This window comes from Mus caroli, chromosome 1 (genome assembly GCF_900094665.2).
Source record: "Mus caroli chromosome 1, CAROLI_EIJ_v1.1, whole genome shotgun sequence".
Classification (NCBI taxonomy): domain Eukaryota; kingdom Metazoa; phylum Chordata; class Mammalia; order Rodentia; family Muridae; genus Mus; species Mus caroli.
The window spans coordinates 108,577,513-108,590,585 of record NC_034570.1 but is presented as its reverse complement, the minus strand read 5'-3'; the positions used below and the strand labels follow the sequence as shown (position 1 = coordinate 108,590,585).

Sequence of the window (13,073 nt, the reverse complement as noted above, 5' to 3'; positions counted from 1 at the left end):
TCAAGATGATGCCCTCCAGGTCCATCCATTTGGCTAGGAATTTCATAAATTCATTCTTTTTAATAGCTGAGTAGTACTCCATTGTGTAAATGTCAACAATAGAACCAGCTGAGGAGATCTCAAGTACAAGGAGACAACAGAGAAGGAATGTGCTCATGGGCACGTCTGCATTTGAAAGAATGGCAGTGTCTGGCTTGCACATCAGTGATTTTCTCCCTGTGATCCCTCCTCATATAGTTTCTAGCTCCAGTGATAACATCATGGATGCAGAGCTGTGAGAAGTATGCATTGGAAGCAGTCTTAAACCAGTGCTGCTGTCACTATAGCTACTCAGAATGCACTTGTGATTTTTCTCCCTCTCCCCTTTTCCTCTATGTCTTCCTCTTACCTTTTCCATTCCCAGTCTCTATTCCCTTTCCTCTCTCCCTTCTGTCTCTCTCCATCTCACATATAATATGGCTATTTTCTGAAGATCAAAATGATCTTCTTAGAGTCAAGATGAGATGAATACATTCCTTCAGATAAAATTTTATAATTCAGAGACTTTAAGAAAGAAAAGTAATATATCAAATTGGGTTGTCTCAGAAAGGAGAAAATTATGATGATGATGATAGGGTAAGTAATAAGCCCATTATGAAGTCTTTTTTGTTTGCTTGTTTGCTTGTTTTTTGTTTTGTTGAGACAGGGTTTCTCTGTGTAGCCCTGGCTGTCTTGGAACTCACTTTGTAGATCAGGCTGGCCTGGAACTCAGAATTGATTGATTCATCGGACTGTTACTTGGAAAACTTAAATTTACATTTTCTCAACTTATTTTATACACACACGATGTTCTTGAAATGCCATATTCTTTATAAATCTAGAAGACTAGAGAAGCAGTTGGTCATTTCTTGTCCTACTAAAGCTGTTACACTGTTAGCACAACTCATTCTCTACAGCAATTTTTCAGAGACTATTTCCTCTGTCTTGCAAGTCTACATTCGGTACATGAGTCTGAGCAGCTTCCTCACTTTTGTCAATGATTAGTAGGTGACCAAAGCACCCCAAGTAGCCTACAAATACCCTCAGACTTTCTGAGAAGTTATCCCAGAAGCTGATATTAAGACTCAGAATTAACTGCATTCCTGCTTAAGGTATACAAAATTGTCAATGTTTTCTAAACTGTACTGTAACCAGCAGAACCAAAGAATATGAGTTTTAAAAAAAAAAGTAGGGAATAACAGGGCAGTCAGAAGTCCAAATATACAAATAGTTTCAAAGTCTACAAAAGACCTATAGTTTGCTAATTTTTAAAACATAGTTACCCAGATATTACACATAATAAAAAAAATGGAGCCAGGGACTTGCCTGCTGGAAGATTTGACTTTGCAAACTCATATAAACCAGAGGTATTTTTACAGCTATTTTTACAGGTATTTTTATAGCATGTTATACAAAGTAGAGAACAACAGATCCTATCTCAAACCAGGTAGAACAATGAATACCCAAAGTTGCTGATCTCCAAAAGCATACAATGCCATCTACTTCTCCAAGGTCATACATGTGAATGTGTACTCACACAAAACATTATACTCATGTACACATGAGCAATAACTAAAATAAAACTCAACTGTGTTCTACACAAGATCATAAGGAGGCTTTAAAAAAATTTAAATTATTTCATTTACATTTCCAATGCTATCCCAAAAGTCTCCCCCATGCTCTCCCATCCACTTCCCCACCCACCGACTCCCACTTCTTGGCCCTGGCATTCCCCTGTACTGAGGCAGATAAAGTCTGCACGACCAATGGGCCTCTCTTTCCACTGATGGTCCACTAGGCCATCTTCTGCTACATATGCAGCTAGAGACACAAGCTCTGGGGGGTACTGGTTAGTTCATATTGTTGTTCCACCTATAGGGCTGCAGATCCCTTTAGCTCCTTGGTTACTTTTTCTAGCTCCTCCATTGGGGGCCCTGTGATCCATCCAATAGCTGACTGTGAGCCTCCACTTATGTGTTTGCTAGGCCCCAGCGTAGTCTTACTAGAGACAGCTCTATCTGGGTCCTTTCAGCACGATCTTGCTAGTGTATGCAATGGTGTCAGCGTTTGGAGGCTGATTATGGGATGGACCCCTGGATATGACAGTCTCTAGATTGTCCATTCTTTTGTCTCAGATACAAACCGTGTCTCTGTAACTCCTCCCATGGGTGTTTTGTTCCCAATTCTAAGAAGGGGCAAAGTGTCCACACTTTGGTCTTCGTTCTTCTTGACACAATTTGTATTCACTGATAAGTGGATATTAGCCCAGAAACTTAGAATACCCAAGATATAAGATACAATTTGCTACTTTATATGCCCCAATATAGGGGAATGCCAGGGCCAAAAGAATGGGAATGGGTGGGTAGGGAAGTGGGGGGCGCTATGGGGGACTTTTGGGATAGCATTGGAAATGTAATTGAGGAAAATACGTAATAAAAAATATTAAAAATTAAAAAAAAGAAAAAAAAAGATACAATTTGCTAAACACATGAAACTCAAGAAGATTCACACTTCTAATGGAGCATTCAATTTTGCAGCTCATCTTACTTCATTCCCTTAGGTTAAAACTAAGAAGATGTAAGTAAAAAGGTAACTATGTAAAAAATAATAATAATTATAAAACTTAAATTAAAATGTTATTTTGCTTTATTACTTGATTACCTTTCTCCCTGGATTACTAAAAATTTACCAACAAAATAGTTACTGCAAATAACTAACCATTAATCATGAGCTAACCAATTAATAAAGCAGATATGAATGGCACTTTGCATCACTGCCATGTGTATGTCTTAATATATCCTGTTTCACAGCCTATATCAGGACTACAGATGGCAGTGAAGTCTTCATATATGAATCACTGAACACAGAAACAGAGATGATAAGTCCATTAAGCTTAACAACATTCGGGGAAAAGTATAAAATAGAAAAACAGACCTGTGACTTTGCCTAGGACAAGTGACCTCAGTGTCCGGAACTCAACTTCTGGGGAGAAGTTATAGCTGAAGAGTTGTTGGTCCATCTGTAGGAATACAAAAGAAATCCATAGCCCAGGATTTGAGAAGACATAAAGCAATTCCATTTATAAACCACTTCCAGTCTCACACAGGGCAGGCTGCTCTCTGGAATTCTCTCTCAAGAGAGATTCAAAATGCCCTAGCCGTTGTGCAAAGATGCACATAAAGTGCCTTTTCTTTCCTCCTTGTAAAAAATGGATCTTTCAGGGACTTCCATTTCCTTAGAAACCCTACAGGGTTATTGTCTTGTTTTTATTTCCCCACTGGGAATTTTTCAGAGGAGTCTTCCCTGAAAATAAGTAAGCAGAGATGTCCTTGGATACCTGCTCAGGGACAATTAAATGGGATCAAGCTACACTGCCTATTCAGATTGCTTTCTCCCCACTTGCTCTTACAGACACCATCATTTCTTTTCCTCCCTATCCCTGACCACCTCTCAGGTGTGGCCTGTAGGATTTCCTATTCATGAAACATAACTTAAAAGATATTGGAGGAGAGACTGCACACATTACTGCCATTGACAGGGATGGCTGGTCACCTCACACTGGAAGGCTGAACAGAAGTCACTGCTGGATTTTCCAGGCCTTGTTTCTAGGGTGCTCCTTTGGTAATCCCCTCTGGCTTCATATACTGCTGATTCTGATTTGCTACCCTCCTCTTTCTCCTTCCTGGGGCTGCTTCACCAATCTATCTCCATTTTACTCAGTCTAGTCAGATCCAGTAGATCCTTTCAATCTCTATCATTGAAAAAGTGTGTGCATGTGTGCATATTATTTAAATGTCAGAAGAGAAACCCAGGTGCTATTCCTCAGGTGCCTTCCACTTTTTGTCTGAGGCAGGATCTTCCTTTGTCCTAGAACTTGACCAAATAGGCTAGGCTACCTGGCCAACAGGGTCCCAGGAAACAGTATGCCTCTACCTCCTCTCATACCATCACAGGTACTACAAGTGTGTGGTTGTCATCACTCCTAGATTGTTATAAGGATTCTGGGATCTGACCTCAGATTCATATCCTCATGCTGGCAAGGCAAATGCTTCATTAAGTGGGCCCTACCCCTGCTTTCCAATCTTCACTCTGAACTTCCAAATGATACTATTCTCATCATTTTATAGTGCAAAGGCAAAGAAAGATATAAAAAAAGGATGGAGTTAGTGTGCTCTGTCTGGGAAAAGTCAAAGGAATCAGGACTAACGCCTAATTTTTCCATATAGTTCCTCCATCCACAACTTTCAATCTATACACATCCACTGAGTGTCTCTCTTTAGGACTCTCCTGACCCTGTAGTTTATCCTATAATTTATTCCAAACTATTACCCATATTGTGTTGGTTTAATGATATCTCATTCTTTTTTAAATAGACTACAATATTTCCTATCTGATAAACACTGTATAAAACAGGGCATAAGTGCATACTTCTGAATGTCATCTTCCTTACAATGTTAGTGACATAGAAAGAGAAGTCACAGTGGTGAACTACTCAACCAAGGCACACATTAGTACATAAAAAATTTTGCATGGCCATGTTGTTTCTGGACTCAAGATCCTTGTCTGTGTCCCCAAGTACCAAGATTTGTCTAACTGTACTGAAAAGGGCAATTTTAAAAGCAAAATTATAGAGAGAGGGAAATTCAGGAGTGCTGGGGATCTTTCTTGGTGTAGTTATAAATCACCTGGTCTTTCTTTCTGACAGGTGTATAGCATTCCTGAAATGCTCCATATAGGCTGACCCAGGGCTAAGGATACATGAAGACCTGCTTTTGGATGTTGTTATGTTTGTCTGTTTGCTTATATCAAACAACTTTTTCTAGATGAGCAAGAAAGAATTTATGTATGTATGTATGTATGTTATGTATGTATGTATGTATAAATGTAGTGTGTGTGTGTGTGTGTGTGTGTGTGTGTGTGTGTGTGCTTGGAATGGTGCTAGAATGGTCACAAAGACAAACATGCTACCTTCCTGGGTCAGCAAACTGACTTGATAAAAATATAAGGTCATTGGTTTAGTCATTTCTCCTTTCTTCAGCATTTTGCAAATAACAAGTGGCTACTTATTATCGACTATGAATTGACTGGTGAAAGTTACATAGAGAAATGAAACATGCATTTTACTGCTTTCTCTGTGTTCTACTTGTCTTTGTGAAGAGGACAGAAAATGTAAAGGTATTCAGGATATTATTTGTGAAATGTTCAACAGAACATGCCGTTTTCCCATCAGAACGTCACTAAAATTAAAAATAAACAAGGGACTGGGGATAGATCAATGGATGAAATGGTTGCTACAGAAGAACAATGACATCAGTTTGATGCTAGAACCCATGGAAACTATCAAATGTGATAGCATGTGTTTGTAATCCCAGCACTTGGGAGGAAGAGGCACGTTTTCTTGAACTCACTACAGAGGGAATCTAGGCTCCTCTTTGTGATTTATAGACTTCTGAGAGTCCTCATGTCAAAAAACTAAACAATATCAGCAAAACAAAACATAACAAAAATCAAACAGACAAAAAGGAGGACAGCATCTCCTCAGCACTAGGACCTGAGGTTGTCCTATGGCCTCCACATGGTACAGACACACATTACAAAAACAGGAAGTTATATTGTGATTCCTATCATTCACCAATTAAGCATCTGCACTAACCTACACCCTTACCCACACATGTTCAAATGTGTTTCTCCTACTCATTTAAGTAATGATGTAATAGGTAAGAGGTAAAATTTTGATATCATGGGAATTGTTTGCGTTATATGTCTAATAATTATTTATGAATGTCTATCTAATTGGAACAACTACTAGCCATACCTATGGTTTGATATCTGGCTGGGACAAGGGACTAAGGTACATATTTTACATGTCAAAGCAGATCTGGCCTCCTGATTCTCCCAGCATCCCTCAGTCCTCACCTGGAATACCCTACCCCCAACCTTGAGCTTTCCAGCCCAGAGGCTATGCTGTCTGCCTTTCTCCCCGAGGCTCTTCCCTATATAATCTAAACACTTTGCTCACCCCCTCTCTCTCTTCTCCTCCTTCTCTTCCCCGCTGTGAAAGGACACACCCTTGCCCTATCTGTCTTTCAGTCCACCATGCATGGTGACTACCCTGGCTACAATCCCTAGGACCAGTGAACTTACCCAAGATCAGCTTCCCAGTAAGCCTTCCTTTAATATAATCTAATCTGACTTGAATTGGCTCATTTCACTGTTGTCAAAGAAATAACCTATCACTTATGTTCTCCCACAGGTCACATCAAAATGAGCCTTCCTGAAGCTCCCCTGAAATTGTATCCATTGCTCTCTATGTGACATGTTTAAAGGGACAGAGAATCTTTCTGGGTAATTTTTGCCTTATACCACTCACTTTGAAATATATCTGTCTACACAGTGATTACAGGGGGTTCAAAAAGTGATGCTCCAGCCAGGATACTCCAAACCTTAAACAATGAATTCATACCACTTGTCTTGGTTTGAGAATGAACTTGACACAACCTAGAGTCAACTGGAAAAGAGTCTCAATGAGAGTTTCCTTGCCTACATTGCATCCACCATTGGACATGACTGTAAGGAATTATCTTCAATTAATTACTGTGTGACGTTCCAGGCCATTGTGAATGGAGTGAGTAAACATTTGCTCATACTTCCCCAGAAATATTTCATACAACCCTTGAACATTGGGTTCTATAAAAGTAACATCATTCATACCCAGAGTAGTACATTTTTGTGTACCATGCTGGAACTAAGGGGAATAAAAGTGTAATAAATAATCTTTATTGTCAATTACAAGAAATTCAGAATCACCTTAGAAGTAAATTTTTAATCATGTCTGTGGGGGTGAGTTTCTAGATTGGATTAATTTTGGTGGAGAGATATACCCCAAATATGTACAGCAATGTCCCAAAAGCTGGGGTTCTAGGATAAATAAAGAGTAGAAAATGAGCTGATCCCTAGCATTCATCTCTCTCTGCATTCTAACTGGGAAAGGAATGTGACAAGCTGTCTCATGCTTCTGTGGCAATGGTGGACTGTACTCTAAAACTGCAAGCCAGAATTCATTTAAGCTCTTTCTTAAAGCATTTTCACAGCAATTAATAAGGTAATTCACATGGAAGATTCACTTTGGAAATTGGTATATATTGACTTTTCTAAGAAACTTGACAATATTACATCTAGTAATCTGAATAACTGATGAGAAATATATTTCTTCTTTTGAGCCAGAAAGACCTTTGTAAGATTGCTTGCTTGCTTGCTTTTGGTGCATTCAATAATTACATAGTTTGTACTTCAGACAATTATTTGGTGGATCTGGAAAGGTGTTTAAAAGGCTAGAAGACAGATGGATTTTGGAGCTATGCTTGTGAGAAGGCCATGAGATCTGACTCATTGGTAGTAGGGTGGGCCTTAGAAGGCTGGACTATTGAATTTGATCATGGGAGAGACAAAGAGAGCTCACACGAGTTCTCAGGTGAAGATAAGAGGAAGTAGGCTAATGAGAATGTGTGTTTCCTTTTTTAAAGGACACGGAAGTCACAGAGAAAGAAAGAAAATAAAGTCATATTTTGAAAAAGATTTCATTGCATTTGTTGGTAGCAAGTAAAGAGGATAGGATTTTATGTGACAAATTTAGAGGATACAAGTGGAATGGATTAAATTTATCTAAGCAAAATGGTGATTGTTAAGCTGATTAACATTCTCACTGATGATCAAAGAGAGGTAGTCTAAACTTTGGCTGGACTTTATTAAGATCTGCCCTATTCTTCTGCTTGCTCTTTATACAGAGTCAATAATATTTTGCATAAGCCTATCACACTGTCTTCTCAGGCACTTCTCCCTGTGCACACATAAATCCATCAGAAACCTGTCTTTTCTACCCAGGCAGTTCTTCTCTGTCTATAAAATCCAGATTGCACTAGGAAGAAAATAGTAATGTATAGAGGAGACTTGTGTTTTCCCAAGGACTTCTGTATCACTTGTGCCCCCTTCTGTTCCTAGACCCTATTCCCACTTCCCATAAAGCCCTTCTACAGTCTCTTTTCTTTCCTCTTTGCATGCATTATTCTTGTTACTCATTCTGGTTAAGAGCTGATTAAACTTGAGCATGGCTACACTTTCCAGTACTAGTTCCTATCCAGTAATTTCTGATAGAATAGCTCTGGTTGGGAATTCAAGAATTTGCACATCTAGCACTTTTCTAGGTGATGAGAATGTCAGTAGGAAAGGAGGAACATGCAAAAAGCTGGCCTAGACTCTGGGTCTTCTCTGTACTGTAGTATGTGGCCTCCTGGAGCTCAATTATGTTTGATAGAGAAGCCTTGGCATGTAGGCTGTGTGGAAAGGTGAGAAGTGAAGTACCTGAATGGAAAGTTCTGGACCATCTCGGCTAATCTTCACCTGATGCATTCTTCTGTTGGCCAGATTCTCTGTGTTCATGTTGAATACATGACTTTCATCCTTGCTTAGTCGATATCGAACCTGTAAACTTCCTTGAAAGAAAAAAGAAGGGATTAGAATTAAGAATATCAAGAACAACACAGAAATATGTGATATGATCAAATTGTTACTACAGGGGTTAGTTCTGTTTTCTGGACCTCTCCTACATGGCATTAAGTTTTTCTTAATCTATATATTCATCAGAGTTCAAATACAAACTTCTGAATATAAATAATGATTAAAGTGAGTATATTTCTCTGTTGTTGTTCTGTGAATGTTTTCATGCCATTTTAAATGAAAATTCTAGTTTGATATCAAAGCAATGGTGTAGAATTATAATCTCAGCACTCCACAGTCTGAGACAGGAAGGTTAGGGTTGGACTCAAGAGTGAGACCGTGTCTCAAAAAAGCAACTAGAAAGAAAGAGAAAGGGGAGAGAGAAGGAAGAAAGAAAGCAAGAGAGAGAAGACAGGGAGGGATGAAGAGGAGATTGAAAATAAGAGATTCACATTGACAAGCACACCAACTGGCCAGTTTTGTAACGGGAATACAAATCATGAAGTTGACATATACTCTCCTGACATGGCTTCTCTTAAAATACCATTATTCCTTCTGAGCTCTGAGAAAGAAGAGACCTTCCTGTTTTTAATCCTCTGGGATGTCATATAATGTTTCCAGTTTAAGTTTGGTCTGTCAAGGTCACCAATCTAAATCCTCATATCTCCTTAGGAAATTCAAATTTTACTGGGAGAGTATTTTTTAAGTAACTGTTCATTATCCACAAGATCAGCAAACCAGTCCACTGAATTTTAACATAATCTCTAAACTAGCATAATGGAAGGAAACTAAAGGAGATTTAGGACAGTCCTGAAAGACATATGAAGTACTTTCATTTCTTGCCTTGTTTTGTGTGAGGAGGGGAAAGAAGAATGAGGGATACAGGAAGACAAAACATTACAGCATAAAGAAAGTAGCTCCTATGGTATGAATATTCTTTTTTTTTTTTTTTTCCGAGACAGGGTTTCTCTGTGTATCCTTGGCTGTGCTGGATCTCACTTTGTAGACCAGGCTGGCCTCAGACTTAGAAATCTGCCTTCCTCTGCCTCTCAAGTGCTGGGATTAGAGGTGTGTGCCATCACCACCCGACTTAGTATGAATTCTTCATTTTTAATTTAAAAGTTCCTTTATATGAAATCATGGAATGGAAGACAGACATCCTTTGGCTTCCTTAACTTAGGCATGTGTTCATTTCAGCTTTCCAACATAGCTGACTGAGATAGTTGAGCAGAGTGTCCCAAGTGCATAGTACATGTTTCTACTACCACACAATCAGCTGCATTGTACAGTGGGAGTCTTCCTTAGACATAAGAAACTCTCCTTGAGAACAAAAGAGAACAGCAAAAGTTGTGAACAGAGTACAGTGTCACACTATGAGGGACATTAAGGAGAAAAGTACATTTACTCAAATTGGGCCAAGAAGATGGATTGTGTCAGCATTTGGAGGCTGATTATGGGATGGATCCCTGGATATGGCAGTCTCTAGATGGTCCATCCTTTTGTCTCAGCTCCAAACTTTGTCTCTGTAACTCCTTCCATGGGTGTTTTATTCCCAATTCTAAGAAGGGGCAAAGTGTCCACACTTTGGTTTTGGATCTTCTTGAGTTTCATGTGTTTTGCAAATTGTAACTTATATCTTGGGTATTCTAAGTTTCTGAGCTAAAGGACCCTGATATAGCTCTCTCTTGTGAGACTATGCCAGGGCCTAGCAAACACAGAAGTGGATGCTCACAGTCAGCTATTGGATGGATCACAGGGCCCCCAATGGAGGAGCTAGAGAAAGTACCCAAGGAGCTAAAGGGATCTGCAACCCTATAGGTGGAACAACATTATGAAATAACCAGTACCCCAGAGCTCTTGACTGTAGCTGCATATGTATCAAATGATGGCCTAGTCGGCCATCACTGGAAAGAGAGGCCCATTGGACATGCAAATTTTATATGCCCTAGTACAGGGGAATGCCAGGGCCAAAGAGTGGGAGTGGGTGGGTAGAGGAGTGGGGGGGGGGTATGAGGGACTTTTGGGATAGCATTGGAAATGTAAATGATGAAAATACCTAAAAAAAAAAAGATGGATTGTAATCATCCTTTACATACTCATGTTTATTTGACCTTCCTCACTCATTTTTCTCATTGCTGGCAATCATAGGAAAACAACACATATGTATTAAAGACTGATACCCTTAGTCATTATCCCAGTACTTGAAACCCCTTTTTCTTTCTCTGAATCCTTCTGTGAATGTCAATATTCACTGGCTTTCTCTTGCCTAGGGTTCTCTATCTCCACACCCCTCTGTCAAACCTACTCAATGATAAACACTTTAGGTTTATAGTCCCATAGGTAGCAGACTGTCACAGGGAATGTACTATAAATATAATAAACTAAAGTATAGGCTAAGTGCCAGGTCAGAACTGCATTGAGAGCAATGCATCATTCTGCATTTAACTCCCGTGTGGTCTCACTATTCTCTCTATTGCACATTAGCAGTATTGTTCATTCAGAGGACACCTCCCCTGTACAAATATGTGCAAAGATTTGCTGCTTACAATATAAAAATTTAAAATAAAATGATTTTTTGAGATGCAGTTATCTCTTCTTTTGCAAATATGTTCCTGAATAAACATTTGTAATAGAATGCACTCCAGTCTCCAAAAGTGTCCCATAAAATTTTAGTGTTAGCCCATTTAATGTTAAAGCATTCAAATTCTGTCTTCTTTTTATTCCATTTTTAAATAATTTTGGGACAATTCTAGGTTTTTATTCCCATCACCTCTCTCTCTCTCTCTCTCTCTCTCTCTCTCTCTCTTTCTCTTTCTCTCTGTGTGTATGTGTGTGCATAAATTACTACTTAAAAATAATAGTCAGATCTGGTGAGATCGTAAGGGTTTTTGACTAATTGGCTTCAATCCCTGGGTCCTAAAAGTCTAGAGAACTGACTCTCAAAAGTTGTTTTCTAAACTCCACACACATGGCATGTCACACAACATATTCACATATTCATACGGAATCACATAATGAGTATATTAGTATGATAAAAAGTCTTAAATCAAAAATGGCAGTGCAAAACTTATATAAAAAAAAAACCTAAAACTAAGCTTATTGATAAGGATGTGTCATATCCATGTCCTAAAAATGATCTCATCAAATTAGACAGAAGGGCATCAGTTGCCTTTGTAAAAGATCATCATGGCTGTTTTCCTACCTTTCATGTTCATCTAGAACTCTATGTTTTCCTCCCTCCACTTTACAGATAAAAGAAAACAACAAAAAAGAAAGTGTTAGGAATTGAATAACTTCTTAATGTATTTACTTAATAATTTTTAGAGTCAGGTGGTGCAGAAACTAAATATATCTGCCTCTAAATATCATAGACTTCTTTCAGAATGCAGCAGCACCAAGTAGCCAGTCCTTCCTGTGCAGAAGGCCCTTCAGTGGGAGAACTTTTCACATTAGGCTCCTTTCCCCTCATCCTTCAGATTTGCACATACTATTGTTTCTCTCGGGAAATTACATTGATTCTCCAAAATCATAAGCCTGTGATCATCTTTATCCTAACATACACTACTGTATTTGACGTAATACGTACATTCTCTAAACGTCAGTACATATGTTTGGTATGTGTGTGCACGCATGTTTGTGTGTATGTATGTGTAATATATACCCATTTGTACACCTGTGCATGCTAAAAGAAAAGACTGAGTGTCTTTCTTGGTATACCCCCCCTAAGTTTTTGAAATAGGGTCTCTCATTGGAGAGCTCACTGACTGTGACTCCTTAGACATTTTGGCCATGGAACCCTCTATGTCCTCATCTCTCAACATTCTCTGAATTGAGATTTTAGTTGTAGATCACCAGACTTGTTTGTTTGTTTGTTTGTTTTCCCATGAACATGGAGATCCATGCTCAGGCACTCATACTTTCATGGCAAGCATTTTATTGAGCAAGCAACTTCCCCAAACATTTAAGAACACTAAAGCAATCAAACAATATGTTTTGTAATGCCTACACAGTATATAATATAACATGTCAGCTCCAGAATTTGGATGTCTGTTCCCTTTTCTATTAGTTCTTATTCAACTTTATGTATGTGAATGTGTGAATGAATGTGTGTGTGTGTGTGTGTGATTGATTTTGTGTGTATGTGTGTGTGTGTGCGCACACTTAATGTGTGAAAGTGGGTGCACACATCTGTGATCAGAAGACAATATCATGGGTCTTCTCTTTGCTTTCTACCTTTATTGAGACAAGATTCCAGTTTAGATACTGCTCATGGTTAGCTAGCTACTATTCCCTAGTCTCTGCCTCTTATGCATCCTATCTCACAATAGGAGTGCTGAGATTATAGACATACACTATTATGTCTGGTTTTTATATAGGATTTTTGGATTCAAACTCAGATTCTAAAATTTGTGAAATAAATGCTTTATCCATTGAGCCATCTTCCCAATTCTGCCTTTGCTAGTCACAATAAGCAACTACTTACATTAGCATCTGATGCCAACTTTTACATTTCTTCTCATTCTTCATGCCTAGTTAAAGACACTTCCTCAGGAACCACCCTT

At 38.8% G+C, this 13,073-nt stretch overlaps 1 protein-coding gene across 4 annotated transcripts in view; it reads right to left on the bottom strand.

Annotated features, from left to right (window-relative positions):
* Window positions 1-13,073, bottom strand: part of Cntnap5 (contactin associated protein like 5) — an 893,594-nt gene that overhangs the window by 61,490 nt on the left and 819,031 nt on the right. For all 4 annotated transcript variants that reach the window (XM_029481690.1, XM_029481704.1, XM_029481709.1 and 1 more), the window contains 2 exons: window positions 8,377-8,507; window positions 2,953-3,037 (listed from right to left, as the gene is read on the bottom strand). In XM_029481690.1, coding sequence (XP_029337550.1) covers window positions 2,953-3,037; window positions 8,377-8,507 — 216 coding nt within the window. The remainder of the gene's footprint in view (window positions 1-2,952; window positions 3,038-8,376; window positions 8,508-13,073) is intronic.